The 19,831-nt window shown below is 38.3% G+C and overlaps 1 protein-coding gene across 3 annotated transcripts; it reads left to right on the plus strand.

Moving 5' to 3' along the window:
* The first annotated feature begins 291 nt into the window (after positions 1–291).
* Positions 292–15,943, plus strand: unkl (unk like zinc finger). 3 transcript variants are annotated; one of them, XM_057346016.1, is made up of 16 exons: positions 292–401; positions 1,318–1,527; positions 3,257–3,433; positions 3,975–4,108; positions 4,563–4,698; positions 4,872–4,989; positions 5,100–5,184; positions 5,298–5,464; positions 5,859–6,047; positions 6,863–6,925; positions 9,302–9,479; positions 9,595–9,687; positions 9,770–10,003; positions 10,103–10,299; positions 10,623–10,880; positions 11,108–15,943. In XM_057346016.1, the coding sequence occupies exons 1-16, from the start codon at positions 337–339 to the stop codon at positions 11,261–11,263; spliced, it is 2,460 nt and encodes an 819-aa protein (XP_057201999.1). In that variant the 5' UTR covers positions 292–336; the 3' UTR covers positions 11,264–15,943. The 3 variants fall into 3 exon arrangements, with proteins under 3 accessions (XP_057201999.1, XP_057202000.1, XP_057202001.1); XM_057346017.1 differs by lacking the exon at positions 5,859–6,047; XM_057346018.1 differs by lacking the exons at positions 5,859–6,047; positions 6,863–6,925.
* Positions 15,944–19,831: the final 3,888 nt, after the last annotated feature.

Here is a 19,831-nt window from a genome sequence, read left to right on the forward strand (position 1 = left end):
AATCAGGAATTACATCATTTGGTTTCTGGGTTGCTTATAGAAATGTACATTTAAATTGTTCTATGTAGATATTTGTCTAACAAACTGTGTTGTATGGTGTTACAGTTTGCATTTATTTATTGTAGTTATTTTTAAACGGTCCGTATTGAGTATTTTTGTCTAAACAACCACATCGTGCCATGCATAATTACATTATAGTAGTGCTGCTATGCAGCATGGTCAGTGTCCCATATTTGTTTGTCCCGCCAGTTGCTCATATTGGCCTTGCAGCGGCGCGCGAGAGCATGAGTAGACGAAAGGGGCCCCGCGCACGCGCTATTATTGTTTTGACTGAAAATGCCGTCGGTTTCGAAAACGGCGGCGAGCGCTTCTCCTCAAACCGAGAAACCAACCCACTATACGTAAGTAAAGTTAACATCAAAGAGACGAAAATACATTTCTGTAGAATGCGATGCCTATTCGACAGTCGTTTGTCGGGTGTGCATTTGTAACGCTTGTTGTTTCTTCTTCCTTCGTGCGTTTAAAATGGTGCTTTTCCTTTTGTAAATTCTTTCGAATGCACGCGGCTCTCTCAGTTTAATGTTGATCAAATAAACATCTCGTCTTGGTTAAACGGTGCGTTGTATCAACGCTTTTCTTGCGTTTTGTGCATTTTGCAACTTACAAAGGCGGTTTTCTTTAATTCACTCAAAGCCTGCTTGTCCGAAAGCTTGAAGACATGTACACTGCACAGCAAAGCGAGCGAGTCAGACGCTCGCTAGATGTAGCTAGCAGGCTGGTTTGTTAGCTGCATCCGCCTCCTTCCTCCGCCTCGGCCCGTGTTTCTTACTCTACGCTCCTTTTGCGCCGTACGCTCGAATGGTTTGAATGGAGCGTACGTCAAAATTGGTACGTAACTGTAAACGCTAATCGCGGAGTACTTAGCGTAAGCTCGTAGTGTTGTGGGGAGCCTTGACAAATAGCTCACGGTGGCTAGAGTTGATGGCGCTATTGAAATGTTATGGTATGAAACGCAATGTTGTGTTTGCCACTTTTTGAACCCGCATAATAAATACATTTCCATGTTAAATAGATTATGAACATGTGGTGCATGAAGTATAACATTTATTTAGCGCTAGTTTTGCTGTCGTATGGTAGCGTCAGAGAAACTACGCAGTGAACACAGCCACGACAGCTCTAAAGTTGAACTTATAACAGCTCGTCATAAAATGCAACTCGACACTGCTGTGATGCTTTATTGTTTACATCGCTCAAGTTCGGTGTTTGGCGAGGTAAATAAACAATGATTTGTAACATCCCGTCCCCTTTTTATTGTAGATATTTGAAGGAGTTCAGGACCGAACAGTGCCCACTGTTTTTGCAGCACAAATGCACGCAGCATAGACCCTTTACGTGTTTCCACTGGCATTTTCTAAACCAGAGAAGACGGAGACCCATACGGAGAAGAGACGGGACTTTTAATTACAGCCCCGATGTGTATTGCACCAAGTATGACGAAACAACAGGAATATGCCCTGACGGAGACGAGTGAGTAACTTTTTCATTCAGACAGCCGATGCATAAACCTTTGCATAAAGCACGCTTGCAAGTAGTAGTCATTCTTTACTAAGGCACGTTTAAATATATAACGTTACTGTATATTGCAACGCACGTTTATTGAGAATACATGTGTTTGGGGTTCAGGATGAGACATTGTCGCTTTTTAATAACCTCAAGCAACACTTTTCGTGTTATATGTGTTTTCGCCTCGTCTTGCGAGTGTGTGGCACACGCCCCTTTAATAAAATTTGTTGCAGTCAGTCTGCTGCCAATGTAAATTCACTGTTTGATCAAATGTTAATGTTTGACTCCCTCGTCGTTGAAAACATGTGGATTGTCAAATCAATATCTTTCTCATCGCGTTCATGTTGTCTCGCGCCTTTATCTTTACACTTTTGTCCAATCCAGTCTCACTCAAGTTTGTCTTGTGGTTTATCGATATAAATGTTAAGTTTGTAAATGAAGGGCAGCGAAGAGTCGTGTTTGTTGTTTTCTTTATGCGCTGTTCTCTGAGAGAACAGAAGGACACGCCCCTTGTTTTCTGGTTTGTGATTGGTCCTCCAGCTGCACGTACTAAAAACAAAGTGCTGTATGATCTTTGCTTGGAGTTTATTAAACTTTAATCAATTATTTTAAAGGATTAGTTTAATGGTGAAAACATTATTAATGCAAAAACAATGCTCCATATATATATATATATATATATATATATATAGGTTACTAATAGATCCCCAATGGAAATTGCATTTATTTTTTATTGGTATTATTTTCTATGTATAACATATTACTACAGTAGTTGAGTTCAAATAGCTCAGATACTATCTGTAGTGTTACCTCTTAAGTTCCCTAAAGGCACTACTACGACTAGGCTTATAGGATTATGTGCATATGCATAGCAGTTTTCTTTTCATGCTACAAGACTTTCTTGCTACATCCTGAGATATTGCATCTTTATTGTAATGTTATTTCTTCAAATGCAGCATTTACTCTCTTTGACATCTTTAGTCAATTGCTCTTGAACTCACATTTATGCTAATGTGACAGTCTTTAAATAAGATTTGATCCATTCTCGGTCGTAGCACACTGCACAATGTATGTCACATAGTTTCATAGATCACGCATCCATTCATCCAGTAGCAGCCGTTCCGTGCTGACATCATAGCTGTTGCCATAGTTACTGTTGCTACCTGAACAAGATGCAGTTGCTGTATTTGAGAAGATTATTGGGTATGTAGCAGTTTCAGTACAGGTCTGTGCACCTCCACAGTGCTGTCTGTATTATTACAACCCAATTTTTTGTGTGCCTTATATATAATTTTCTTTTTTTTTAAATCTGATCTGTCTGCATTGTAGAAACATTATGCGTTGATCCTGTCTGTTTAGTGTTTATTGCATTATGAAAATGATAACATAGTTAACTGTAAGACAGATTTAGGCCAGTAATAAAAGAAATTCCATTCAGTATGGCTGACTAGTGATTTCATGTGGGGATACACAGCAAAATGTGATACACAATCTGTGTTTGTTGTAGCACATAGCATCACTATAAAAAATGTTATATCTATAATTATATATTACTTTATCAAATTGTGTTATGTACGAAATGGCTGCAAGGCAGGAGTGTGCAGTAGTTATTTTGCAACATGGTTAGATGCGTGTTTTTGCGTGTGAGAATGAGTGGCTTTGTATTTATTCTGCACGTTTTTACCCTTCACAGTTGTCCTTATTTACACCGGACCACCGGTGACACAGAGCGCAAGTACCATTTACGTTACTACAAGACCGGCACCTGCATCCATGAGACAGACGCTCGTGGACACTGTGTGAAGAACGGCCTCCACTGCGCTTTCGCTCATGGACCACATGATCTTCGTCCACCAGTTTATGACATAAGGTATGATTTCTGACGCACTTATGCAATAGCAGGAAAGAGGAAGTCCTCAAACTTGTGGCATTAGAATAGAGACGGGGGAATTTTGCCACTGTGCCCCACCCCCAGCTAATGTAAATGTAGCCCAATATAACAGCACTTAGCACTAGACGTCGTTTGGGTATGTCAATTGTTTTCAATTGCAAAAACCACATATTTTCGGTTAATTTACACACCTAGGGTATTTGCAATTCAATTCAGAAACAAGCAGTCAGGGTGATTAAATGGGGTGGGGGTTAGACCTAACCTGATTTGCAAAGAGATGTACCATTGTTGTTTGCATTGCAGAGCAGTTTGCACAACATAGCTGCAAACAATTCTGATCCGGTCTGTAAGCGTGGCTCACAAGTGATTAAATAACAAGAAATATGCCATCTCAGCAGTTGCCTAGCAACGTATATGTGGAAATAGTTGTTACATCAAGACCAGTCTTGTTTTTACATCTGCTGTTCAGAGTTGTTGGTGGTTTGAATGGATGGGCTCACTTGCACGAATGTATTTACAGAGAGATCCAGGCACAGGAAGCGCTGCAGAACGGACAGTTGGGATCCGGGGAGGGAATTCCTGATCTGCAGCCAGGTGTGCTGGCCAGCCAGGCCATGATTGAGAAGACCCTCAACGAGGACCCCCGCTGGCAAGGTGATACAAAACTTCCCCGCACAATAACAGAAATGGTATTTTTTTAAATGTACCATTTAAAAAAAAATTAAATACTGGGTTCACAATTATGATTGTATGTAAATTATTAAAAGCAGAATAGGTCTGTGAAAACTCAATTTCAACATAAAATTAAGAAAAGAATAAATAAAGCTGAACCATTTGAAGTAAAGGCACAAAATAAAGAACAAAACAAAACATTAATGCAGGTCATGTGTTAACAGCTCAACCAATAGGATTTTAAATACAGATCTTCATTTCATCATGACACAATACATCTTTATACCCCAGAACAGACCCAGTTTGGAATGTAACGAAAGGACTTGTTATAATAAAGTTATTCAGTCATGACGCCTGATTTAATGCTGTTTATGCTGGGGGTCAAAGGCAGTGATCTGAAGTTTCTGTTCCCCGATTGTGTTTTGATTTTTTTCAGACACTAATTTTGTTTTGGCCAATTATAAAACGGATCAGTGCACCAAGCCTCCGCGTCTGTGCAGGCAGGGCTACGCCTGTCCCCACTATCACAACAGCAGAGATAGGAGAAGAAATCCTAGAAAGTTCAAATACAGGTAACATGGCAACGCTTAAAAAGTCTGTATACTGCTCCTAAAAAAAACTCTGTTCTTTTTTAGTCTTCCATTCTTTTTTTTTTAAATAACAGGGACGACCATAATTCTCATAATTTTTGTAAAAATGCGTTGTTTTTGTCGAGCGCCTGTATGTTTTGTTTTATGTGTAACAGATCGACCCCGTGCCCGAGTGTGAAACATGGCGATGAATGGGGCGAACCCTCAAAGTGTGAGAGCGGCGACAGCTGTCCGTACTGCCACTCCCGCACAGAACAGCAATTCCATCCAGAGGTGAGACTGCCACACCTGAACACTGCCAAATGCATATTAGTGTCATCAACTTAAAATGTATTCTCTATATAAATGTAACTTTTTCATTCTCTACTTATGCCTATTTCAAGATTTACAAATCTACAAAATGCAACGACATGAGGCAAACTGGATACTGTCCAAGGGGGCCATTCTGTGCTTTTGCACATGTGGAAAGTAAGCACATTAACAATACTAATTGTCTATTGTCAATACCTGAAGTGTAATCATTTCATACAGCAACTCTACACTCTGTTTATTTATGCATGGGTGTGTGTATGTATGTGCAGGAATTCCCTCCACAGAAGAGACCATGAGCACGTTGCTCTCAGCCATGCAGGCAAGTTCTCAGTGCAAGCTGGGCTCGCAGCAATACCCGGAGTGTCCGGTTACCGACTGGAGTAGCAACATGAATTCCATCACCAGCAGCGCTAGCAACAACGGCCAGACAGGAAACGTACGTTTTCACACACTTCGCATAGACCTGCTATACATCTTTTTCACTAAAAACAGTTCACCTGTATGTGGTAGTGGTTGTGAACGTTACTTTGAACGCAGCTAACCGATTGTGCCAATGCTGCCGTTTCTCTTTTTATTTCGGCCGCGTTTCATTCTGTTCATTTTGTTTTGCTTTGCGTTTATGTATATTGCAGTCTGTGTTTTGAAAGGGGAGAATACCTCAGATTCAGTCCTGATTCGAAACACACCAAAATGAGATTTCTGCACCTTATTCTTGAGACTTGAACCCTCTCGCCTTCGGATCTACTGAATCGACAACGAAAAACACCACAAGACTATTTTGCTGCTTCCGAAACCGCATCATTAAGACCATCTGTGCTTTTCTTCTTCAGGTGTCTTGCTCTAATAGTCCGACTGTAACGCCAAGCTCAGGAAGCTACAGTTCTTTGTCCCCAATTGGACCCATCGGCAGGCCAAAATGCTTTACTAATGGTAGCTTATGTTCACAGTCCACCACGCCCAGTGTTTCCTCTCCGACGTCTAAATATCCCAAAGCTCCGGGTTTTGAACGGGAGGATCAGGTACACATGACCGTTTTCTCTAGCCCTTATCAAAGGGAATTCCTGCGGAACTGCAGGCATGACACACACTGCAAACTTTCTGTTTCCATTTGATTTTGTGCCCTTGGGTCATTTCATTTGCTATCACCGGTTTTCTGTTCTGGCTTTTTTATGCTTGGCCAACTGAAAATCATTACTCTGTAGCTGTCAGTGAAACAGACAAACACATTTGTGAGACTCAGGGTGTGGTAACACTGGCTACTTGGTATTATTACAGTGCCTTTTGAAATGCGCGTTCCACATGAATTTGTATGTCAGCATATTTATTTTGGGTTATAATTTATGTACCTGGGATTGCACATGCCAAGTGATGATAGATCCAAAGTAGTAAAGACCAGAGAACGACGTCCTAAAATATCAAAATGCATCAATGTTATACTGTTACAGTGACAGGGATGCAATTGCTCCAACAGTAAATTCTCTGTAATGTTGTTTCAAACCCGAATTACCTCGATGTTAGGTAGAGCGTTCCATCTCAATCACCGTTCACTTTCACAGTATGTAAAAAAAAAAAAATACTGAGAGCGGTGACTGTGAGTGTCTGTCTCCAAATTTCTGTCTTTTGTGTTCAGTGAAAGACAGTCATAAGTGCTCGAAAAATAACAAGGGTGTGTAAATGATGACAATTTTCGTTTTGAGTGAACTATCCCTTTAACCGAAGGGTGTTTTACCTCTTTGTTTTCTCTCCTAAGCAGGTAGCAATTTCCTACATAATAACACTCCAGGTTGTCTTAACAACTTCTGTGCACATGATATGCCGTATTATCTGATTTCAGGCAAAGAACCAGAAGAGCCAGTCTCTGGAAAATAATCCAAGGTTAATAGACCAAGACAAACAGGTAAAGCAGCCCAGTCCTCACATTTACACGTTAGAACTGCACAAATATGGCTTGTTGGTGCCATAACATGTTAGAGCAATGGAGGAAGTTATCATTCATATTTCTTAGAAATTCCAGGCTTCTCGTTAGAACCCTGTCTTATAGCGGCAGTTCACCCAAAAAGGAGACTTCTGTCATCATCTACTCACCCTGTTGTCATTTCAAACCTGTACGACTTTTTTCTTTCGCAGAACACAAAAGAAGATATTTGGAAAAATGTTGGTAACCAAACAACGTCAGTACCCATTCGCTTCTATTGTATAGACACAAAACCAATGCAAGTGAATGGGTACCACCATTTACAAACATTCTGCAGAAGAAAGTCAATAGGGCTGCAACTAACGATTATTGTCTACTAATCTAATGATTATTTTTTCGATTAGTCGACTAATCTAACGATTATTATTTTTTTTTTAATCTAATAAAGATTTTTTTGGATTAATCCTTTGGCAAACTTTGCAAATAAACAATAAGTTCTAGTATTTTCTTACATTATAAAGCAAATCATACTTTTTACTCCACTACATTTTATAAATAAATATTGTCGTTTTAACATTTTAATCCGTGTTTACATTAAAATCACCATCTTCTTTTAATTAAGTAGTTTTAATTTTAAAAGTAAAAAAATACTGATTTTTTTATGTACTTAAGGTACTGTATTAAAGGTAAAAAAAATTTTTTATTGCACTTATGCTTTTTGTTGTCCTTATGTTGTTCCAATTGCTTCCATTGTTTCCCTCATCTGTAGGTCGCTTTGGATAAAAGCGTCTGCTAAATGACTAAATGTAAATGTAAAAACATTAAAAAATGTGTTTATGAAATACTAGCGCATGATATATGCTCTGTATTTTTTTCCTCAAAGTAATATCCGACTCTAGTTTCAGTCTCATAATATAATTGAGTAAAAGTAAAATACTACTATCTGCCTCTGTTTATTGTACAAAACTATCACCGAATAAAAGACTGTAATGCAGAGTATCGTTAAAGCGAGCCCGCGCACCCGGAACTCAGAATGATGCGCTTAATGCATTCGCTTCGTTATTTACAGTTATGCGCATCCCGGACGCACTGATGCGCTTAAAGCACCTACTCCTTCTGAAGTCCCGGGGATCATTTTGCTCCCCAAAGTAAATAATAGTTAGAACACAACGAGAAGAGATGATATGTTACATGTTTAACACACAGTGCGTTGCATCAATCCAACAGTTTACAGTTAAATCAGAGGTTTAAAGAGTTCTTTCGTATGAAGACGCAACATATTCAGACCGTTTCCAGTGCTTCTAATAAACTAAGCTATACTCAGCGAGTAACGTTAACTCACGGTCTCTAGCAAAATACATTTTAAACAAAACCACAGACTATCATCTTGTCATTATGAAGAATAATGAAAACATTGGAACATGTTGGAAAGAGTAGCGTCCTGACCGTCACCGTACACACGCATGCTGACTGGAGATTGACAGACGGCACCAGCGGAGGTCAGAGTTTCTTCATTATGCTATATTGGTTTATTCCTCGCATAAAGCTATCAAATGACATAAAAAGTGCATTGGTGGTTTCATGATAGTCAGTCCTTTTTGAAGCTTAAGAGTAATTTAAGCAGGGTCACAATCTGCAAAGGTTCACATACACTAACTTACACTAGTACAATAGCGTTAATGTAAATCATTAATGTAAAGCGTAGTTTTACATTACAAAAAAGTAAATGACAAAAAAGTAATTTATTATGAAAGTCTACATCTACGAGCCCCTCTCCGTCCATTTGTGATGTCTTGTCCATGCTGTGATGATCGCATTCCGGGGGTAACTTAACGTTAGGGGGAATTCCTCCGTCCATTCACTAACTTACTGCGTCCGAGGCTCTCGATCGCTTTTTGTCGGGTGAATTATTCTTTCTCTTGTTCTGCTGATTAATTTACACACGCCCGGGAACAGAAACTGCTATTACAGCAGATAAACGTAAATAATACGAAGCGTCAACGCATTTCACGCACGTCGACGTATTTTAGTAGTCGACGTAATCGAAGATGTCGACGCGTCGTTGCAGCACTAAAAGTCAAGCAGGTTTGAAATGACAAGAGGTTGAGTAAATGATGACAGAATATTTCATTTTGGTCGAACTATCTCTTTAAATACCCTCTATTACAGTGTTCTTGAAATAAAATCATGAATTCTTTTTGTTTGTACAAATGTTGAAGTACATGCATCCCTTCAAATAGAACAGGGACATATCTGAGCTGCAGTGTAATAATGATCTGGGCAGTTTCTTTACATGTTCAAAGCAATTTTTTAGAACTCTTGCTCACAGAAGTCCTCTCCGACCGCTTTCTTTCACAGGCTCACAGCGGCATGTTTTCAGTGGTGAACGCGCTAGCATCCAGCATAACATCGAGCATCACATCCAGCCTGGCTTCCAGTATTGGATCTGACAGTTCATCACCCACCACTTTATCAACCATGAATGCAAAAGCCACGCCTTTCTATCCAGGCAGCAATACCGTGGAGTCAGTAATAGGTAAGCAAGTATTGGGCGACATGTATGAGACAGACCGAACCCAGATCTGAGTGTTTAGTTTAGTCTTCTGAAATAGCTTGTTTGTTTTGAAATGCATACTACTTTTTGCTTTTAGGATCTGCGCTCGACCTTAATTTTAGTGACATCAATGTTGCCTCCCTTGATAAAGATTTCGAGGACCAGGATAACAATGGCCTTTGTTTAACAAGTAAGACATTATCTGTGCTCTTTTTGTGACTAATCTCAGACACTTGTTACCAGTGTTGATGTTTTAACTTGTTCTTCCATAGGTCAGAGGTTATTAGGAGGCTCCGCTCCTGTCAATATTCCCGGCTCTCTGGCTCGGTCTTCCTCTCTGCATTCATCCTCCTCTCTTTCCGCCTCCCCGCTCGGCTCACTGTCCCATTCTCTGTCCCAGTCTCTGCTCACTGGAATGGCCTCCCAGCAGAGCCAGCCACAGGTGCCGCCTGTTAAAACCGAGCATGGCCTTCTAGGAACACCCACGTCTACGCAGAACTCCTTAGGTATTGTGAATTCCATTTCACATATATGTGTATTTAATATGTCAAACAGTAAAATCAAGTGGTTTTTGAGAGAGCTGATGGAATAATGTTTGACCTCAGGTCTGAATGGTGGAGCGGGAAGTATATGGGACTTTATGAGTGGCAGCTTCTCTCCCAGCCCGTCTCCAGTGTTCAGCAGCCTTACCTCCAGCACGGTCGGCTCCAGCAGCACAGACATCGGCCGACTCCTGCGAGAACTAGACGAGGCCAAGCGCAAGATAAAGCAATGGGAAGATGCCTGGCACCAAGTCAAACAGGTCAGATGCTTACTTAAAAAAGTTTGTTTATAAGAAGCAATGAAAAGTCTCTCCGCATTTCTTAGAAAAGTGAGAGCCATTTGGGAAACTGTCTGAAATACATTTGCATCCATCTCGTCGAGAAAGTCAAAGGGATTCCAGTTTCATTGTAGAAAGGAAACGGACGCTGTGCTGATTTGTTGATAATATCACACAGCGAAACCTCAAGCTATTGTCCTTTTCTCCAAATGTAGGGAATTACAGGAAAGCCGCACGGGGTGTAAAATCAATTAAGAAAATCGTAATTCTCATCAGCTCGCACTTGTTTATCGCCCGTTTATCAGGCCTGCGAAGCGTGGCAGAAAGACGCTCACGAAGCAAAAGAACAAGCTAAATCAGCGGAGGCGGAGCGGCAGCTTGCGGAGCAGAAGCGCGAGGATACCGAGCGAAAGCTGAAGGAAATTCAAAGAGACTTTGACGTTTTGTGTCGCTCGCCGAACACGCCCCTCCTGCGCAGCTACGGCGAGCTGGACCAGCTCCCCCTGCCAAAGCTGCGCTCCATCCAGAGTCAGCTGCGCTCCGACCTAGACCTCATAGACGGGGTAAGAAGGAGCAGGTCCCAACACGCATACGTCACCATGTCACATATACACACACTCTAATTAAAGCGCCGTACTCTTCTCGTCCCGTAGTAGACGTAAGCGCGCGCTCATTCGGCGGCTTACGGGGGAAGAGTAACGCCCACACCAGTCAGTCATGCATGACGCACTGCATTGAACGACTTCCTGTAAGGTGTGACTGACGTTAACTCTTCTTTTTCTCAACACAGGTTATATATCAGCTACAGTCAAAGAAATGTATAGTTTGCCAAAAGCATGATCGTTCCATTGTCCTGCAGCCTTGCCAACATTATGTACTTTGTCAGAACTGTGCGTCTGGTAAAACGGAATGTCCATACTGTAAGACAAAAATCTTGAAGTGGTGATGTACAGCCATGAAAAGGTACTATTTAACGATTTAGCCCTTTGAAGAACTACTAATACATATTATGCTTACTATTTCTAAATAGCATTCTTTTTGTGTCTTTCAGTATTTCATATAGTGATTAAATCCAATAGTTTTATTAGAATCTAATAAGTGGTGTTTGACTGATACGAATCAAGTACTTAAATGCAATATCTGATAGATTTTCACGAAGCATTAATCGACTTCCCCTTGGTTATTATCGTATTGGTAGTTTGATGGCCCTGATTCGACTGTTAAAAATGATTTCATTGGTCAGACATCATTATCGCTTGTAGCTACGTGAAGACGATTCGTTTCTTGTTAAAAGCACTTTGTCGACTTGGAAAATTGTCTTGAGGGTGTTTTAGAAATTTTGCTTTGAGCTGCTTTGTAGTTTTTTTCTCGTTACTTTTTATTTTCGTAGATTTATATATATTTTTCCCAAATACGCTAAAGTTTGAAGCTTTCGTGTGTACTGTGAAACATAATAGAATATTTCATTTTTCTTACTGTTAAATCATGGTATAGTGTATATATCTTGTTAGTTTTCATATAAAATAGTTCTAAATAGTAGTTATTACTTTCATTGTTACTTCAATTGTTCAATCAAATAAGTGCAAACTTTGGATGCATTTAGGCATAACCAGCAGCTGTAATATAAGTAAGGCACATACTGTATGCTAAGGCATTTAGTAAAATCAATTTCTCCGTCTTATAGTGACTATTATGTAGTTAGATGAGCACATGTGTTCTGAAGTCCTCAGCGACACAGTCGTTTTTTGGACTTTAGCCTTTCAGATATGTTAGGACGTATCTGATTTCCGCCCACTCCCTCTTAAGTGCCTTGCCTTAAACATATTCAAAACGTCTGTCAAGAGTTTAGGATTGTTGTACAAAACCCATAGTTAGTGAATGCTTCTGCAAAGTATGTCGTTTTCAGTAGTATCACAGATAATCGGAGCATATATTGGCCCAATTGAATACTAAAGTGTTTCCGAGGGTCGGCTAAAGTATCGTTCCTTCTTTCTTCATCAACGATGGTGCTTTTTGGGTGCAGCTTCATTATCCTTGAATCATCCTTAATTTAAACATGTAGGGATATTCAAATAAGGAGATTGATGTATTTCTCCGATTGCAAAAACTAAACTGGCTTAGTACATTTCTGTTTATTGAAATGTTTAGAATTGTAATGCTCTGTAGTGTTTACAGACAGAAGTCATCAGTTTTTTTTTTATCGTCTCCAAATTCGACAGTGTAATGTGCTTAGGTAATCTAATTGAAATGACCTGCTACTGTGTTAACTTAGTTTCCTTTGACTTTTGTTTCTTGTTCCTTTCATATTACGGCAGTGCGGTAAATTGTCAGTTACACGGAGGTGCGAGTTGTTTTTTTCTTTTGTAGACGGGATATATGGTATTCTGCAAAAGGGATGGTTATCGAGGGTCTAATTGTCCAGTCCCTCATGTTTTATTTCAGCTTCACGAGGAACAGACAGTGTATATATTATTTCTCTCTGCTTCTTGCGTTTGTACCTGAATCCACGAGGTCTGTATGTAGCTCATGTTCTCGACGTTCGGTCTGATTTGTCAAATGAAAAACGAAAAAGCGATTTGAAAAAAGTCCTTGCATGTGTCAGTGTGTGGATTTTGTTAACCGGCTAAAGGTCTAGATCACACTGCCAAATGTATTTGTGCGGAGCTGTTGTGTCCAGTCGATGGCTCAAAAGTATTTCAAAAAATATTTTTGTACGATGCTTTAAAAGCATTGCTTGTCTTTTCTAGTCTGACCAGCGATGGATTTTTTTGTAAGAGGGTCGACAAATGGATAGCTCTGGAGCTTTGCTGATGTCACTTTCTTGGGGGACTAGTTCCATTGTTTGGTTATCGGACTGTTACGCAGGATTTAATTGACTTATAAAATGTGGTTGAAATGTTTGGGATTTCACATTTACTTCTCAGATGAAGTCAAATGTGGACTTTATTCAAATGAACCAAAGTGGTATTGTAGTTTTTTGTTTCCAAGTTTAAATGAAGTGATGTACAATTCCTATGTCAGTTTTTCCATGTTTAGTTTGATAGGACAACTATGCCAACTGCTTTTGCTGACAATATTAATGGACTGAATGCCCATTTTGTAGTTTCAACCAAAGACCTTTACTGTTATTCTTTGTTTTCTCTAGCTTCAGTTTTATAACTGCGTTTTCATTTCAGCACTCTGAAGAAGTAGTTAGGAATAGAAAATGACCAAATCATTGTACCTTATTTACATAATGTCAACAAAGTCCTAATGGTATCATTATTCTTTTATATGGAGGTTGTGTTTTCTTCAGTTCCTCGGTGAAAACATAGTATTGAATTGGCTGTAATCTACAATGGGGGAATGTCATAGTAATTAAAGAATATTTGTGTTCATATTCTTAAGTGGCCATATGGAACAGTGCTTATTTGAAGTATATATGATTTCTTTTTATACTAATAGTACTTATTTGTACAATTCTCAAATCAGTTTTGAACACATTAGTGGTTGTGCACTACTTGTATGCTGTCAGGAATTTAAATGAGTATACTTGGCCCATAAGGTGCTCTCTTTAGTTTCCATTTGACTGGTGTTTGTTTTTCTGTTTAGTTGTGATTCTTCAGAATTTGGATATGAAAACTTATTTTTAACTTGGAAGTCTGTTATTGTATTGTTAAATGTTGTCTACCATGGCTTTGATTGTGATGTAAAACGAGTCCCTTGTTCATGCTAGTTGAAATGGCTGAGACAGACAGCAGGTCACATTTACGAAAGCATTTCTTAGCCTTAAATCTCTCGTTTTTGTGAGTTAAACAGATTTGTATGAGTTCAAAAACATATGCTTAAAAGACACTTATGAACAGTTATGCTGCTTGTTAATATTGTTGAGTTTTTTATTGATCAAGTCTCTTTGGAACAAATTTGTGCCTTTAATAAAACATATTGAAAGTATTTTATTTGAACAAATTTAATCTTACAAAATGAGCCGAATTTCAGTGCCTTGAGAGGATTTAACCTGTATTTCTCAAAGCACGAGCATCCCATTACAGATTTTCTGTAGGCTTTACCACTGTATTAAACTAATACTTTGCCATGTCTTTGAATAATATTAAAGTTATGATTCTAATTTTCAAAAAACAATTCAGCATGACGATGTATTTACACAGTACGACTGTCAGTTGTGATCCATTGATGTTATGCAATTGTATTTTTACCAAGAATGTGTTAATAGCAGTTTGTCTCAATAGTTTGTGAAGCATGACAAAATTATAAAGGAATAATTATTAAAAGCTAGTCATTTCAAGTTTGGACTTCAGAGTGATGTTCTGTGTTATTGGTATTCCTAAAAGTAGCTTTTCACTACCATAAATATCTGTGTGAATAACAGATAGTGAATTTTGTTTGGTACATCCAAACCACAGCCTGATTTATAATTGTACCTCTCTGTCTGCATCAGCCATTTTTATTCCAACTGTAATCTTTAATCCAAACAATGTATAATATTTTCCTTTGTTGATGTAAGACCAGACATCTGCAGTTAAAGAAGCACCAAGGACTCCTTTGTTAAGCAATGTGTAAATTATATTGGAAATTTGTATCGGAAATGTACCGCAATGCTCTGCGGTGGAAATAATCAAATTGTCTTTATTTTTTTGCATTCATGTGTATTTTCTTTCATTTGTTTTCATTTTCTAATTTTGTTGTCTGTCGTTAGTGTGATTATTGAACCTAAGGATTTATGCAATCTTGTACATATTACAGATGTTTAAACTGGTTGAATTTAGCGAACTAGCCAGGGAAAATACCTGTTACAACAGTGATTTTTGCTAAAACAAGCAAGGAAAAAAGTAGAATTTTGTAATCACTGTTCCCTATAATTAATGTTACGCTTAATCGAACATTAAATCCCACATTATTGAATGTACCATTCAAATTAGATATAAAATGGGTCACTGGAATACGATGTGGAGAACAGTTAATCTATAATAATGTAGCACTAGTTTTGTGAATTGCGATACATTACAAATGAATAAATTTATAAGTTAAACACGTTTGCAGTTTTCAAGTTTGTGTATTTATCGGTGTAACAATTTGATGGAAATATGAGATGTATTTTTCTCAGGGTTTTACAGGAGAACTGTAGAATAGAGAGAGATGTTCAATTTTCAAAGGAAACTGCAACTCAGATTTATTTGCTGAGATAAGTCAAAATGAGGAAGACATTTATATTAAAAGAAAGAAACATATCCCTTATTTTGGTACAGTATGCATCAATATATAGAACCGCTTATATTCTAATTAGTGTTAATACTATACAATTTGCTGTCATTATAATTCTTTGTGTTTGTGTTGTCAACATGAGACCTTAAAACATACTGGGAGTTATGCGTTTTAAATTATGGAGGCTTCTTTATGGAATAGTTTGTATTGTATGTTTGGATGACATGTATAAGGCCAGAGAGGTTTTTCTTCACTAGAATTACTTAAGATGGTATTATTTATAATGCATAATCTTTTTCTTGTAGTGTATCATTTAAAATTGTTAACACTTGTCTACACTACAGCAGTTATGCAATGGTTTACAGAATTCATGGAATTATTTTTATCATCTTGGGAATTAAATCATTTTTGATCTTTAACCAGGCTCAAGTGTTTTCTTATTTCTCTATTGTGCATGTTACTCATCAGCTGCGTAAGAACAAATCTTGCAGGGGTAGGACATGTGTTACAATTTATGTAATGAACACAATATGCTAGTCTTTTTGTCACCACAGAAGAATGTTATATAATGACAATATTGAGATATACACTATCATTGAACTGATTAAAATGAAGTAAGTCATTTGATATTCACTGCTAAGTATCATGAGATAACTTTTGGTGGTACTGTCATGTGGTGACTGTCACAATGGAGAGCATCAAACGGGTAGCACAGCGATTGTTCTGTCTGTAGACACACACACATGAACATGTATAGGTATCATATAAAAAAAAACGTAAACATGATAGTTACTACTACTATTGTGATGAGCGTTTCTTTTTTTTCTGGTGCGCTGAGCCAACCGACCACCAGATTGCAGTCTGTCCTAAGCATTCAGGCATGTAGCTGTGAGTAAAGAGGCTGATTCTAGTGATGGAAAGTTCGAGTCATTTTTGCGATTCGGATGTTTGAATCTCGTTCAGCAAAATGAACGAATCTTTTTTCGAGTCATTTCGTTCATCTGAGCAGAGTTAAATTAATGTTGCATGTTAATAGCCAAATTACCCCATAACGTTTATTTATGCTAGTTTTGATCAGATATATAATAAGAAATAACTTATATTGTAGTTAGGGACAAGTTATGAGAAACAGTTATTTAATTATTTCCTGACAGCCATATAAGCTCTGAAATCTGTACAAGAAACAAAAAGGATTATAGCTCAACTCTAGAGACTTATTTTGCCCATATAGGCTGCATTTACAGAAAACATAAATGATTAGTTCACCTACCGAGTCCACGGGTCCGAGTCGTTTTGTCACGTGACAACCCCATAGGCCAGTTTATGCAGACTGCGCTGGAAACAGAAATGATTAGTTCATCTACCGAGTCTTCGTGTTTGAGTCGTTCGTTCTTTTGTCACGTGATATGACAGATGCTTGTTTAATGTATTACATACAAAAATAACTTATTTCCTGACTTCCCTTACAAATATTCATGCAGTTTTTAACTCTTGCTTTTGATGCATTTCTGTAAAGTTATGTATTTATAATTCATTAACAATTTTGGGTCACTCAGGTATGCAATAAGGTTTACAGGTTGTTGTTTTTTACTAAAAAGTCTCATGCCGTTTGCAAAGTATATAAGAATAGGCTATTGAAATCATTTAAATGTGCAATTATTTAATAAGAGATCACTTGTGTAATATATGCATTAGACATAAACACTGACTTTACTAGTGTTGCTTATGTTTATATTTTGCCAGCACAGTTCTTATGCAAAATAGTTAGTTATTAAGATAAATTAAAAACACATGCAGAAATCCACAAGAAACATTTATGAATATACTGACAGAAAAAAGAACAGAACGGTACGTTTTAGAGAAGATGTTTTTATTGCACATATATTTTGATAATTTTATAATATTTCTTCCTATAATACAACATATAACACGTACATCATGCATTTGACTGATGATCCGGGAAGTGGTCACGTAACGTTAAAGACTCGGTACGTTTTAGAGAAGATGTTTATTGCACATATCTTTTGATCATTTTATATTTCTTCCTATAATACAACATATAACACGTACATCATGCATTTGACTGATGATCCGGGAAGTGGTCACGTAACGTTAAAGACTCGGACTCGAAGACTCCGGTACAGGCTGCAGGTTTGCCTGCGGAGCTACCATTTGACAAAAGAACAAAAGGGCTCGGACCCGATGACTCGAGAGACGAACTAATCATTCCTCTTTCCGGTATAAAAGAACGAAAGGACTCGGACCCGATGACTCGAGAGACGAACTTCATTACTGTTTCTGGTACAATTGCACATGCGCGGTCAACACAAAATGAACGAATCACTCGCTGAGACACTCGTTACTCCCGAGTCATTTTAAAGATTCGTTCAAAAGAACGAATCGTTCATGAACGGTCCGTGTATCATCTGATCATTCCATTCAATATAACAAACGGGAAAAGAAAAAAAACAGTCGATATTTCGTTTTTCTGTATGCACAAAAATAAAAAAACAATGTTTTTCTTCTTATTTCAGCCTTAAAAGGGAAATCCAATAAATAAATAAACCAAACGAAATATCGACCCTAATTATAGTTTTTTTCATTTTGGGGTGATTTCCCAGGGTCTTCTGCGCGCGCTCGCTCTGCGCATGCGCAATGTACTTCCGCTTACCGGGATCAAGTGCATGCGAACTTGCCAAGCTCGAAATGGAAATGAATGCATTTGCATATGCTTTGTTTGTACTTTTCACTCCCACTAAAAGAGTCACACTGAGAGAGGAGGACATGACTGTGTAAAATATTTCAAAAATATATATTGAACAATGCCGTTCACATATAATACTTTCCAGAGCTTACAGTCGAAGTTTGTTAGCATTATTGCTTTTAATATGTGACATTTAAGTAAACAATTAAGTAGCCACAGCTGGCTTGCAGCAGCAAAGGTGTAAATCCATAAGTTACTTTTGTAATTTATAAGTTATGTGATGCGAACAGCCCCTCCCCCCCGTAACCTCACTCAACCGAGTTCATTAGATTCCCCCAGCTAAAACTACTGTCCTGCTATAGAGTAATTCATAAAAGATGTTCAGTTTGTGTTGAAACTGTGAGGTTTTTATGTAATTACATTACATCAGTTTAGGCTACTGTTTTTAGGTAACATGCCAGAGCCTGTACCTCACGGAAGGACCATAATAATGTTGCAGTGTTCCCCAGAGAGCATGCGGCCTCTTTTCCGATATCTCGTGATATGTCATATTATTTCAAAACATTTGATGAATATGAAACATGTACAGCTCGAGTGAAGCCATTGTGAATGATAACTGATCGATCGCGAGATTCGTGAAGAGCTCTAGGCGCGCTGCCGCGCTCGCAGAAATCCGTGCAACATCACCCAAAAATGAGAAAAACAGTAATTAGGGTCGTTATTTCGTTTTTGGTTTATTTATTTATTGGATTTCCCGTTTCAAGATGAAATAAGAAGAAAAACATCGTTTTTTTATTTTTTTGTGCATACGGAAAAACGAAATATCGACTGTTTTTTTCTTTTTCCGTTTGTTATATTGAATGGAGTAATCAAATGATCAGATGATACACGGACCAACGACCCATCACTAGCTGATTCTGTCTCAAGAGGTCGAAAGGTTTCAACAAGAAGGTGGTCTGGCAGAGAGCACTGCAGACTAAAGGCCCTGCCAGCACCAAAACACAAACAAATACAGTTCCCGTCCTCATTTCAAAGGTCGTTTGCGGCTAGTAAAACATCAACAAGTTTTGGTTTATGTTTGTCTCGTTGGCACTGATTTCTAATGCATTGATAAAGGGGTGAGGACAACACTACCATCTTGTCTTGACACAATCCTGATGTTGAGTTCAAAGATTTAAAGTCACCATGAAATCAAACAGGAAAATTCTAAGTGTTTTACACAGTGTTGCAGTGATTATTATACTGTAAATTATTTTTCCGTGCACACCATTATTATCATTTTTTTATTCATTTGCACTTGTAATCTTTAATCAAAAACGTTAAGCTCTTCTCCCCCTCTCAACAACAACTCTTCACCGCATGACGTAAGCAACAAAAAAAAGGTAGTACTATACTGACTGTCCAATGGCCAGGCATTTTTAGCGCTCCCCTCCAGGCCCAACTAAAGTTTCTGTGCTACACACTCGCACTGGAAATACCAGTTGTATGTCTGAGAATGCCGTTTGATATAACAGGGATCCTGTGCCAAAACGCAGATGCTATCAGAAAGCTTTGTGTAGAGCTTTAACATCACATCACATGAACGTACGCACAGATGTGAAGTCTAGG

Source organism: Triplophysa rosa, linkage group LG11 (assembly GCF_024868665.1).
Source record: "Triplophysa rosa linkage group LG11, Trosa_1v2, whole genome shotgun sequence".
Lineage (NCBI taxonomy): Eukaryota > Metazoa > Chordata > Actinopteri > Cypriniformes > Nemacheilidae > Triplophysa > Triplophysa rosa.

Excerpts from the sequence above, each read along its gene's own strand:
- unkl (XM_057346016.1), top strand. The coding sequence starts at position 337 with ATGCCGTCGGTTTCGAAAACGGCGGCGAGCGCTTCTCCTCAAACCGAG. Across the intron at positions 4,699-4,871 it reads CCTAGAAAGTTCAAATACAG|ATCGACCCCGTGCCCGAGTG; the intron begins GTAACATGGCAA and ends TATGTGTAACAG. Across the intron at positions 9,480-9,594 it reads TACCGTGGAGTCAGTAATAG|GATCTGCGCTCGACCTTAAT; the intron begins GTAAGCAAGTAT and ends TTTTGCTTTTAG.